The sequence below is a fragment of the Oncorhynchus clarkii genome, chromosome 32 (genome assembly GCF_045791955.1).
Source record: "Oncorhynchus clarkii lewisi isolate Uvic-CL-2024 chromosome 32, UVic_Ocla_1.0, whole genome shotgun sequence".
In the NCBI taxonomy this organism is placed as follows: domain Eukaryota; kingdom Metazoa; phylum Chordata; class Actinopteri; order Salmoniformes; family Salmonidae; genus Oncorhynchus; species Oncorhynchus clarkii.
In genome coordinates, this window is record NC_092178.1 from 4,942,973 (window position 1) to 4,955,309 (window position 12,337).

At 49.0% G+C, this 12,337-nt stretch overlaps 1 protein-coding gene across 1 annotated transcript; it reads left to right on the plus strand.

Moving 5' to 3' along the window:
• The first annotated feature begins 9,715 nt into the window (after positions 1-9,715).
• On the plus strand, positions 9,716-11,197 carry LOC139391605 (PE-PGRS family protein PE_PGRS16). Its single transcript, XM_071138977.1, has one exon. It carries the CDS (start codon positions 9,716-9,718, stop codon positions 11,195-11,197), a length of 1,482 nt encoding a protein of 493 aa, XP_070995078.1.
• Positions 11,198-12,337: the final 1,140 nt, after the last annotated feature.

The following is a 12,337-nucleotide window of genomic DNA, read 5'->3' on the forward strand; positions in this document are numbered from 1 at the left end:
TCAGGTGTGTTTGTGTACTGTTGGGAGGACTGGAGGACTGGAGTTGGGAACCACAGCACTAGAATACTAGCTATACGCATCTGCACATGGTGTTGCAGACAGCCACAGAACACAGGTTATGTAACCAATAAACCACATCAGCCCTACGTCTTTCTGTTTATGGGAAGTGTTCAATGTTACACGTCAGCACTACGTCTTCCTGTTTATGGGAATTGTTCAAAGTTACACGTCAGCACTACGTCTTCCTGTTTATGGGAATTGTTCAAAGTTACACGTCAGCACTACGTCTTCCTGTTTATGGGAATTGTTCAAAGTTACACATTAGCCCCACTTCTTTTGGTTTAATCAAATCAAATCTAATTTGAATTGTCACACTTCGTAAACAACACGCGTGGACTAAAGGGACCTTCACAACAATACAGAAGACAATACAAAATTACAATAATAATAAGGGAAAAAAAATTGTAGCACAAGGAATAAATACATCTATGATAGCAATGAGTAATGATAGCTCGGCTATATACAGGAAGTACCAGTACTGAGGTAATAACATGGCTATATACAGGAAGTACCAGTACTGAGCTAATAACATGGCTATATACAGGAAGTACCAGTACTGAGTCGATGAGCAGGGGTACGAGGTAATAACATGGCTATATACAGGAAGTACCAGTACTGAGCTAATAACATGGCTATATACAGGAAGTACCAGTACTGAGTCGATGAGCAGGGGTACGAGGTAATAACATGGCTATATACAGGAAGTACCAGTACTGAGTCGATGTGCAGGTGTACGAGGTAATAACATGGCTATATACAGGAAGTACCAGTACTGAGTCAATGAGCAGGGGTACGAGGTAATAACATGGCTATATACAGGAAGTTCCAGTACTGAGTCGATGAGCATGGGTACGAGGTAAAAACATGGCTATATACAGGAAGTACCAGTACTGAGTCGATGAGCAGGGGTACGAGGTAATAACATGGCTATATACAGGAAGTACCAGTACTGAGCTAATAACATGGCTATATACAGGAAGTACCAGTACTGAGCTAATAACATGGCTATATACAGGAAGTACCAGTACTGAGTCGATGAGCAGGGGTACGAGGTAATAACATGGCTATATACAGGAAGTACCAGTACTGAGTCAATGAGCAGGGGTACGAGGTAATAACATGGCTATATACAGGAAGTTCCAGTACTGAGTCGATGAGCATGGGTACGAGGTAAAAACATGGCTATATACAGGAAGTACCAGTACTGAGTCGATGAGCAGGGGTACGAGGTAATAACATGGCTAATTACAGGAAGTACCAGTACTGAGTCGATGAGCAGGGGTACGAGGTAATAACATGGCTAATTACAGGAAGTACCAGTACTGAGTCGATAGGCAGGGATACGAGGTAATAACATGGCTATATAAAGGAAGTACCAGTACTGAGTCGATGAGCAGGGGTATGAGGTAATAACATGGCTAATTACAGGAAGTAACTGTACTGAGTCGATAGGCAGGGATACGAGGTAATAACATGGCTATATAAAGGAAGTACCAGTACTGAGTCGATGAGCAGGGGTACGAGGTAATAACATGGCTAATTACAGGAAGTAACTGTACTGAGTCGATAGGCAGGGATACGAGGTAATAACATGGCTATATAAAGGAAGTACCAGTACTGAGTCGATGAGCAGGGGTACGAGGTAATAACATGGCTAATTACAGGGATTACTAGTACTGAGTCGATAGGCAGGGATACAAGGTAATAACATTGCTATATACAGGAAGTACCAGTACTGAGTCGATAGGCAGGGGTACCAGTTAATTGAGGTAGATATGTACAGTGCCTTCAGAAAGTATTCATACCCCTTGACTTATTACACATTTTGCTGTGTTACAGACTGAATTTGAAATGGATTCAAAATATATTTTTTTCTCACCAACACCAACATTTACACAACTATTCACACACACGAGTCAACACATGTTAGAATCACCTTTGGCAGCGATTACAGCGGTGAGTCTTTCTGGGTCTCTATTTGCACATTATTCTTTAGAAAATTCTTCAAGCTCTGTCATTGCTATTTTGTTAGCTATTGTTTAGTCTTATTGCTTGGGGATAGAAGCTGTCCAAGAGCCTGTTGGTGTCAGACTTGATGCAGCGGTACCGCCTGCCGTACGGAAGCAGAGAGAATAGTGTATGGCGGTTGGGTGGTTGGAGTCTTTTAATGATTTTCACACTGCATGATATAGAGGTTCCGAATGGCAAGGAGCTCAGTCCCAGTGATGCGCTGGTCTATCCGCACCACCCTCTGTAGCCCCATGGCAAGGAGCTCAGTCCCAGTGTCATGCGTAGGTGTAATAGGTGGCAGGGAAGTCAGGCGCAGGAGAGTCAAATGGAGTGTAAAATGGAGTCTTTTAATAAAGTCCACGGAGTATGCTCCATAACACTAAATGTACATAAACATGGGTACGAGGACCCGACGCGCACCTATACAACAATCACACTACACTGACAATAAAACAATCTCTGACAAAGACATGAGGGGAAACAGAGGGTTAAATACACAACAGGTAATGAATGGGATTGAAAACAGGTGTGTGGGAAGACAAGACAAAACCAATGGAAAATGAAAAAAGGATCAATGATGGCTAGAAGACCGGTGACGTCGAACGCCGAGCACCGCCCGAACAAGGAGAGGCAACGACTTCGGCAGAAGTCGTGACACCCAGTGATGTGCTGGTCTATCCGCACCGCCCTCTGTAGCCCCATGGCAAGGAGCTCAGTCCCAGTGATGTGCTGGTCTGTCCGCACCACCCTCTGTAGCCCCATGTGATGCAGGGTAGTGGTATTGCTGTACCAAGCAGTGACGCAGGCAGTCAAGATGCTCTCAATGGTACAGCTGTGGAACGTTTTGAGGATCTGAGGGCCCATGCCAAATGTTTTCAACCTCCTGAGGGGGAAGAGGCGCTGTCACACCTTCTTCACGACTGTGTGTGTGTGTGTGTGTTTGGACCCTCGGGCACCCGAGTGGCGCAGCGGTCTAAGGCACTGCATCTCAGTCCTAGAGACGTCACTACAGACCCTGGTTCGATTCCAGGCTGTATCACAACCGGCCGTGATTGGGAGTCCCATAGTGCCGTGCACAATTGGCCCAGAGTCATCCGGTTTAGGCTTTGGCCGGGGTAGGTCGAATTTGTAATTAAGAATTTGTTTGTAACTGACTTGCCTAGATAAAAAAGGTTAAATAAAATATATATATATATTTTTAAGTCTTTAGTGACTTGATGCTCTTGACCAGCTCCACTACAGCCTCGTTTCCTCTAGTCCACGATCAGCTCCTTGGTCTTTACGTTGAGGGATTGGTTGTTCTGGCACCACACTGCCCGGTCAATGACCTCCTCCCTATAGGCTGACTCATCGTCGCCGGTGATCAAGCCGTCGTGGTGTTGATGACGTGCATGGTCACACAATCGTTGGTGAATTTGGAGTACAGGAGAGGACTAAGCACACACCCCTGTGGGGCCCCTTTGTTGAGGATCAGCGTCGTGGAGGTGATGTTTCCTGCCCTCACCATCTGGGGTCGGCCCGTCGGGAAGTCCAAGATCCAGTTGAAGAGGGAGGTGTTCAGACACAGAGTCCTAATCTTGATGACGAGATTGGAGGGGACAATGGTGTTGAACATTGAGCTGTAGTCAATGAACAGCGCTCTCACATAGGTATTCCTCATATCTTGGTGGGTGAGGGCACCAACAAACTAGTATGGTCCATAAACACCAAGACAGTCTTGAAGAGGGCACGACAACACCTTTTCCCCCTCAGGTGATTTGGCACGGGTCCTCAGATCCTCAAAAAGTTCTACAGCGGCTCCATATCCTGACTGGTTGCTTCATTGTCTGGTACGGCAACTGTTCAGCCTCCGACCGCAAGGCGCTACGGAGGGTAATGCATTCGGCCCAGTACATCACTACAGAGGGCAATGCATACGGCCCAGTACATCACTACAGAGGGTAATGCGTACGGCCCAGTACATCACTACAGAGGGTAATGCATACGGCCCAGTACATCACTACAGAGGGTAATGCGTACGGCCCAGTACATCACTACAGAGGGTAATGCATACGGCCCAGTACATCACTACAGAGGGTAATGCGTACGGCCCAGTACATCACTACAGAGGGTAATGCATACGGCCCAGTACATCACTACAGAGGAAGGACCTAAAAATTGTCATAGCATTTGCTGTGTCAGCCAAGGGAGTACCCCAGGGTCCCACGTCCTTCTCAATGTACATCAACAACATATCTCAAGCAGTAGGAAGCTCTCTCATCCATTTATATACAGATGTAGGCACACCTGTTAATTGAAATGCATTCCAGGTGACTACCTCATGAAGCTGGTTGAGAGAATGCCAAGAGTGTGCAAAGCTGTAATCAAGACAAAGGTTACTTTGAAGTATCTCAAATATAACGTTTATTTTATTTTGTTAAACACTTTTTTGGTTTCTACATGACTCCGTATGTGTTATGTCATAGTTTTGATGTCTTCACAATTATTCTACAATGTAGATAATAGCAAAAAAAACTCTTGAATGTGTCACACCCTGATCTGTTTCACCTGTCTTTGTGCTTGGCTCCAACCCCCTCCAGGTGTCGCCCATCTCCCCTCATTATCCCCTGTGTACTTATACCTGTGTTCTCTGTTTGTCTGTTGCCAGTTCGTTTTGTTTCATGAAACCTACCAGCGTTTGTTCCCCTGCTCCTGTTTGGTTCTTGCTCCTGTTCTCTAGTCCTTCCTGGTTTTGACCCCTGACCCTGAGCCGTTTTGTACCTTGTCCTACCTCACTGGATTATTGACATCTGCCTACCTTTGACCTGTCGTTTGCCTGCCTTTGACCTGTCGTTTGCCTGCCTCTGTACTAGAAATAAACTTGTTTCTTCGACACTTTGCATCTGGGTCATATGTGATAGATTGAGAAGGTGTGTCCAAACGGGTACTGAAGGTGGATGCAGTGGATTGAGACGCATACAAAAAAAAACATCCCTTCCTTTATTAACAGACCGATTTTTTTATTATTATGTTAATTGGATCGACAAACAGGTCAACAGTAAACTCTTATGCTTTCTGGGAAGGGGGTTCCGTTAGCGTCCCCCCTCGCCAACAGCCAGTGAAATTGCAGGGCACCAAATTCAGACAACAGAAATCTCATCATTAAAATTCCTCAAACATACAAGTATTATGCACCATTTTAAAGATAAGCTTCTTGTTAATCCAACCACTTTCAAAAAGGCTTTACGGCTAAAGCACACCATGTGATTATGTTAGGACAGCGCCTAGCCACAAAAACCATACAGCCATTTTCCAACCAAGGAGAGGTGTCACAAAAGTCAGAATTAGCAATAAAATGTATCACTTACCTTTGATGATCTTCATCTGATGGCACTCCCAGGACTACATGTTACACAATAAATGTTCATTTTGTCCGATAAAGTTCATCTTTATGTCCAAACACCTCCTTTTTGTTCGCGCGTTTAGTTCAGTAATCCAAATGCACAGTGCGGGCACGAAGTCTAGGCGAAAAGTCAAAAAAGTTCCATTTGAGTTCGTAGAAACATATCAAACGACGGTGTTTTTATCATAAATATTCAATAATGTTTCAACTGGACAATACTGTTTTCATTAGAAAGGAAAGGGAACGGAGCCCGCGCACGTGACTAAACTAAACATTTTCATCTGAGCCACTACTTTGACTGGTCTTATTTGCTTCGCTTTCACAATAGAAGCCTGAAACAACTTCTAAAGACTGTTGACATCTAGTGGAAGCCTAAGGAAATGCAATCTGACCCCACAGACACTGGATATTCGATAGGCATTCAGTTGAAAGCTACAAACCTCAGAATTCCCACTTCCAGGTTGGATTTTCCTCAGGTTTTCGCCTGCCATATGAGTTTTGTTATACTCAGACATTATTTTAACAGTTTTGGAACGTTAGAGTGTTTTCTTTCCAAATCTACTAATTATATGCATATTCTAGCTTCTGCGCCTGAGTAACAGGTAGTTTACTCTGGGCACGCTTTTCATCCAAACTTCCCAATGCTGCCCCCTATCCCTAAAAGGTTTTAAGGATAAAAGCATCAGGGGGCACTTCGGTGAGACAATGTGTTGACCCATTGGTGAGACGATGTTTAGGTACTTAGGTAAGACAATGTGTAGACCCTTAGATGAGACGATGTTTAGGTACTTAGGTCTTGTCCCCGAGTCAAATCTGACTTGGGGGCATGTATAATGCTGTACAGTCTTCAGATTTAAAATCTAGCCCCAGCTCAGTCATTAGGCAGACGTGTTCCATACAAGACATGTGTTCCATACTAGACACGTGTTCCATACTAGACACGTGTTCCATACTAGACACGTGTTCCGTACTAGACACGTGTTCCGTACTAGACACGTGTTCCGTACTAGACACGTGTTCCGTACTAGACACGTGTTCCATACTAGACACGTGTTCCGTACCAGACACGTGTTCCATACTAGACATGTGGTCCATACTAGATATGGAACAAGACCTAAGTACCTAGATATACAAGACCTAAGTACCTAGATATACAAGACCTAAGTACCTAGATATACAAGACCTAAGTACCTAGATATACAAGACCTAAGTACCTAGATATACAAGACCTAAGTACCTAGATATACAAGACCTAAGTACCTAGATATACTAGACCTAAGTACCTAGATATACAAGACCTAAGTACCTAGATATACAAGACCTAAGTACCTAGATATACAAGACCTAAGTACCTAGATATACAAGACCTAAGTACCTAGATATACAAGACCTAAGTACCTAGATATACAAGACCTAAGTACCTAGATATACAAGACCTAAGTACCTAGATATACAAGACCTAAGTACCTAGATATACAAGACCTAAGTACCTAGATATACAAGACCTAAGTACCTAGATATACAAGATACAATGAATGTTGTTGATATCAAATGTTCGTCCCAAATAACACCCTGTTCCCTTTGTAGTGCACTACTTTTGACCAGGTCAAATGGCAACCTGTTCCCTTTGTAGTGCACTACTTTTGACCAGGTCAAATGGCACCCTGTTCCCTTTGTAGTGCACTACTTTTGACCAGGTCAAATGGCAACCTGTTCCCTTTGTAGTGCACTACTTTTGACCAGGTCAAATGGCAACCTGTTCCCTTTGTAGTGCACTACTTTTGACCAGGTCAAATGACAACCTGTTCCCTTTGTAGTGCACTACTTTTGACCAGGTCAAATGGCAACCTGTTCCCTTTGTAGTGCACTACTTTTGACCAGGTCAAATGGCAACCTGTTCCCTTTGTAGTGCACTACTTTTGACCAGGTCAAATGGCAACCTGTTCCCTTTGTAGTGCACTACTTTTGACCAGGGCCCAATCGGAGGCACACATTCACTTCTATGCATTTTCTCCTTATTCTAAGTAAAGATTACGTTCTCTTGTTGAAGTTTAACCCATATGTTGCTCTAATGCGTCAACAACTCAGCTGAAAGATCTTTTTGAGGATTGCTATTGGTCTAAGTCTTCAACACAAGTGGTACCATGCGTCCAATCACAGCTGTTGCACTAAACCAGTAGCAGCTAATAGGTGACTAAGAAGTTATTTTCCTAATGAATTATTAATCTCGCATGGACTGACCATGTAAACATACATGGCACCGTAAATGCGTCATGATAAAACGAGATGCGTAAGATACAGAGCAGCGATAGTTCCAGTGTTTGTCACTGGTTATTTGGATAAAGCACGATTATGCAGGTGTTAGCATCTTTTGAATTTCCGAAGTGGAAGGGGAGATTTGGCCCATAGACGTGTCCGTAACTTGCAAAGAGAGAAGTTGGAGCTCTTCGTTCTGGTTCTCTTCTCTTGACACAATATCGACCCAGAACTTAATTGAGCATCTGAGCAATTACGCAAAACTTTAGTTCTGGGTTAACCGAGATTAATATATTATCAACAAATGAAAACACTATTGAGGATAAACAAAATAAAGTTCAGTAAGTGAAGTTAGTTGTTTTGTTGTTGGGCCTGATTTCCTTCAACTCCCAGGTTCCAGGAGGAGTTCCCTACCCTGACAGTCCGTCAGTATCCACTCACATGTAAAAAAAAAAAATAAACAATGAATTTGTACATTAAGGAAAGAGGGGAATATCTAGTCAGTTACACAACTGAATGCATCGGGAGCGGAGTGGGGAGTGGGTTCAACCTCCCGTGGGGAGTGGGGAGTGGGTTCAACGGGAGGGGAGTGGGGAGTGGTTTCAACGGGAGGGGAGTGGGGAGTGGGTTCAACGGGAGGGGTGGGGAGTGTGTTCAACGGGAGGGGTGGGGAGTGGGTTCAACGGGAGGGGAGTGGGGAGTGGGTTCAACGGGAGGGGTGGGGAGTGTGTTCAACGGGAGGGGAGTGGGGAGTGGGTTCAACGGGAGGGGTGGGGAGTGGGTTCAACGGGAGCGGAGTGGGGAGTGGGTTCAACGGGAGGAGTGGGGAGTGGGTTCAACGGGAGGGGAGCGGGGAGTGGGTTCAACGGGAGGGGTGGGGAGTGGGTTCAACGGGAGGGGAGTGGGGAGTGGGTTCAACGGGAGGGGAGTGGGGAGTGGGTTCAACGGGAGGGGTGGGGAGTGGGTTCAACGGGAGGGGTGGGGAGTGGGTTCAACGGGAGGGGAGTGGGGAGTGGGTTCAACGGGAGGGGAGTGGGGAGTGGGTTAAACGGGAGGGGTGGGGAGTGGGTTCAACGGGAGGGGAGTGGGGAGTGGGTTCAACGGGAGGGGAGTGGGGAGTGGGTTCAACGGGAGGGGAGTGGGGAGTGGGTTCAACGGGAGGGGAGTGGGGAGTGGGTTCAACGGGAGGGGAGTGGGGAGTGGGTTCAACGGGAGGGGAGTGGGGAGTGGGTTCAACGGGAGGGGAGTGGGGAGTGGGTTAAACGGGAGGGGAGTGGGGAGTGGGTTCAATGGGAGGGGAGTGGGGAGTGGGTTCAACGGGAGGGGAATGGGGAGTAGGTTCAACGGGAGGGGAGTGGGGATTGGGTTCAACAGGAGGGGAGTGGGGAGTGGGTTCAACGGGAGGGGAGTGGGGAGAGGGTTCAACGGGAGGGGTGGGGAGTGGGTTAAACGGGAGGGGAGTGGGGAGTGGGTTCAACGGGAGGGTTGGGGAGTGGGTTCAACAGGAGGGGAGTGGGGAGTGGGTTCAACGGGAGGGGAGTGGGGAGTGGGTTCAACGGGAGGGGTGGGGAGTGGGTTCAACGGGAGGGATGGGGAGTGGGTTCAACGGGAGGGGAGTGGGGAGTGGGTTCAACGGGAGGGGAGTGGGGAGTGGGTTAAATGGGAGGGGAGTGGGGAGTGGGTTCAACGGGAGGGGAGTGGGGAGTGGGTTCAACGGGAGGAGTGGGGAGTGGGTTCAACGGGAGGGGTGTGGGGAGTGGGTTCAACGGGAGGGGAGTGGGAGTGGGTTCAACGGGAGGGGATTGGGGAGTGGGGACAACGGGAGGAGAGTGGGGAGGAGTTTAAGAGTTTTTCCTAGCCACCGTGCTTCTACACCTGCATTGCTTGCTGTTTGGGGTTTTAGGCTGGGTTTCTGTACAGCACTTTGAGATATCAGCTGAAGGGCTATATACGAAGGGCTATATAAATAAATTTGATTTGATTTGATTTGGGGACAACGGGAGGGGAATGGGGAGTGGGGACAACGGGAGGGGAGTGGGGAGTGGGGACAACGGGAGGAGAGTGGGGACAACGGAAGGGGAGTGGGGACAACGGGAGAGGAGTGGGGACAACGGGAGGAGAGTGGGGGCAACGGGAGGAGAGTGGGGACAACGGGAGGAGAGTGTGGACAACGGGAGTGGAGTGGGGACAACGGGAGGGGAATGGGGAGTGGGGTCAACAGGAGGGGAATGGGGAGTGGGGACAACCGGAGGAGAGTGGGGACAACGGGAGGGCAATGGGGAGTGGGGTCAACAGGAGGGGAATGTGGACAACGGGAGGGGAGTGGGGACAACGGGAGGGGAGTGGGGAGTGGGTACAACAGGAGGAATGTGGGGACAACGGGAGGAGAGTGGGGAGTGGGGACAATGGGAGGGGAGTGGGGACAACGGGAGGGGAGTGGGGAGTGGGGACAACGGGAGGAGAGTGGGGACAACGGGAGGGGAATGGGGAGTGGGGACAACGGGAGGGGAGTGGGGAGTGGGGACAACGGGAGGAGAGTGGGGACAACGGGAGGGGAATGGGGAGTGGGGACAACGGGAGGGGAGTGGGGACAACGGGAGGAGAGTGGGGACAACGGGAGGAGAGTGGGGACAAGGGGAGGAGAGTGGGGACAACAGGAGGAGAATGGGGAGTGGGGACAATGGGAGGAGATTGGGGACAACGGGAGGGGAATGGGAAGTGGGGTCAACAGGAGGGGAATGGGGAGTGGGGACAACGGGAGTGGAGTGGGGAGTGGGGACAACGGGAGGGGAGTGGGGACAGCGGGAGGGGAATGGGGAGTGGGGAAAACGGGAATGGAGTGGGGACAACGGGAGGGAAGTGGAGACAACGGGAGGGGAGTGGGGACAACGGGAGTGGAGTGGGGACAACGGGAATGGAGTGGGGACAACGGGAGGGGAGTGGAGACAACGGGAGGGGAGTAGAGACAACGGGAGGGGAGTGGGGACAACGGGAGGGAGTGGGGACAACGGGAGTGGAGTGGGGACAACGGGAGTGGAGTGGGGACAACGGGAGGGGAGTGGGGACAACGGGAGGGGAGTGGGGACAACGGGAGGGGAGTGGGGACAACGGGAGGAGAGTGGGACAACGGGAGGAGAGTGGGGACAACGGGAGGATGGTGTGGACAACGTAAGTGGAGTGGGGAGTGGGATCAACGGAAGGTGGGTGGGGACAACGGGAGGGGAGTGGGGAGTTGGGACAACGGGAGGGGAGTGGGGACAACGGGAGGGGAGTGGGGACAACGGGAGGAGAGTGTGGACAACGGGAGGAGAGTGGGGACAACGGGAGGAGAGTGTGGACAATGGGAGGAGGGTGGGGACAACGGGAGGAGAGTGGGGACAACGGGAGGAGAGTGTGGACAACGGGAGTGGAGTGGGGAGTGGGGTCAACGGGAGGGGAGTGGGGACAACGGGAGGGGAATGGGGAGTGGGGACAACGAGAGTGGAGTAGGGAGTGGGGACAACGGGAGGGGAGTGGGGAGTGGAGACAACGAGAGTGAAGTGGGGAGGGGGGACAACGGTAGGGGAGTGGGGACAACGACAGGGGAATGGGGAGTGGGGACAACGGGAGGAGAGTGGGGACAACGGGAGGAGAGTGGGGACAACGGGAGGGGAGTGGGGACAACGGGAGTGGAGTGGGGACAACGGGAGGGGAGTGGGGACAACGGGAGGGGAGTGGGGAGTGGGGACAACGGGAGGGGAGTGGGGACAACGGGAGGGGAATGGGGAGTGGGGACAACGGGAGGGTATTCGGGAGTGGGGACAACGGGAGGGGAATGGGAAGTGGGGACAATGGAGGAGGTAGGGAGGGAGGGGAGAATGGAGAAAATATTATAATGAGTGATTGATTTAAGATTGTATGACTGTAATTAAAAATCCAGTGATTGGGATTGGCAAATGGATTCTGATAGATTACATCACATGACTTCTGGTAGACTACATCACATGACTTCTAGTAGATTACATCACATGACTTCTGGTGGACTACATCACATGACTTCTGGTAGACTACATCACATGACTTCTGGTAGACTACATCACATGACTTCTGGTAGATGACATCACATGACTTCTGGTAGACTACATCACATGACTTCTGGTGGACTACATCACATGACTTCTGGTAGACTACATTACATGACTTCTGGTAGACTACATCACATGACTTCTGGTGGACTACATCACATGACTTCTGGTAGAATACATCACATGACTTCTGGTAGAGAACATCACGTGACTTCTGGTAGAGAACATCACGTGACTTCTGGTAGACTACATCACATGACTTCTGGTAGAGAACATCACGTGAGTTCTGGTGGAGAACATCACGTGAGTTCTGGTAGACTACATCACATGACTTCTGGTGGACTACATCACATGACTTCTGGTAGAGAACATCACGTGAGTTCTGGTGGACTACATCACATGACTTCTGGTGGACTACATCACATGACTTCTGGTAGACTACATCACATGACTTCTGGTAGAGAACATCACGTGACTTCTGGTAGAGAACATCACGTGACTTCTGGTAGACTACATCACATGACTTCTGGTAGACTACATCACATGACTTCTGGTAGAGAACATC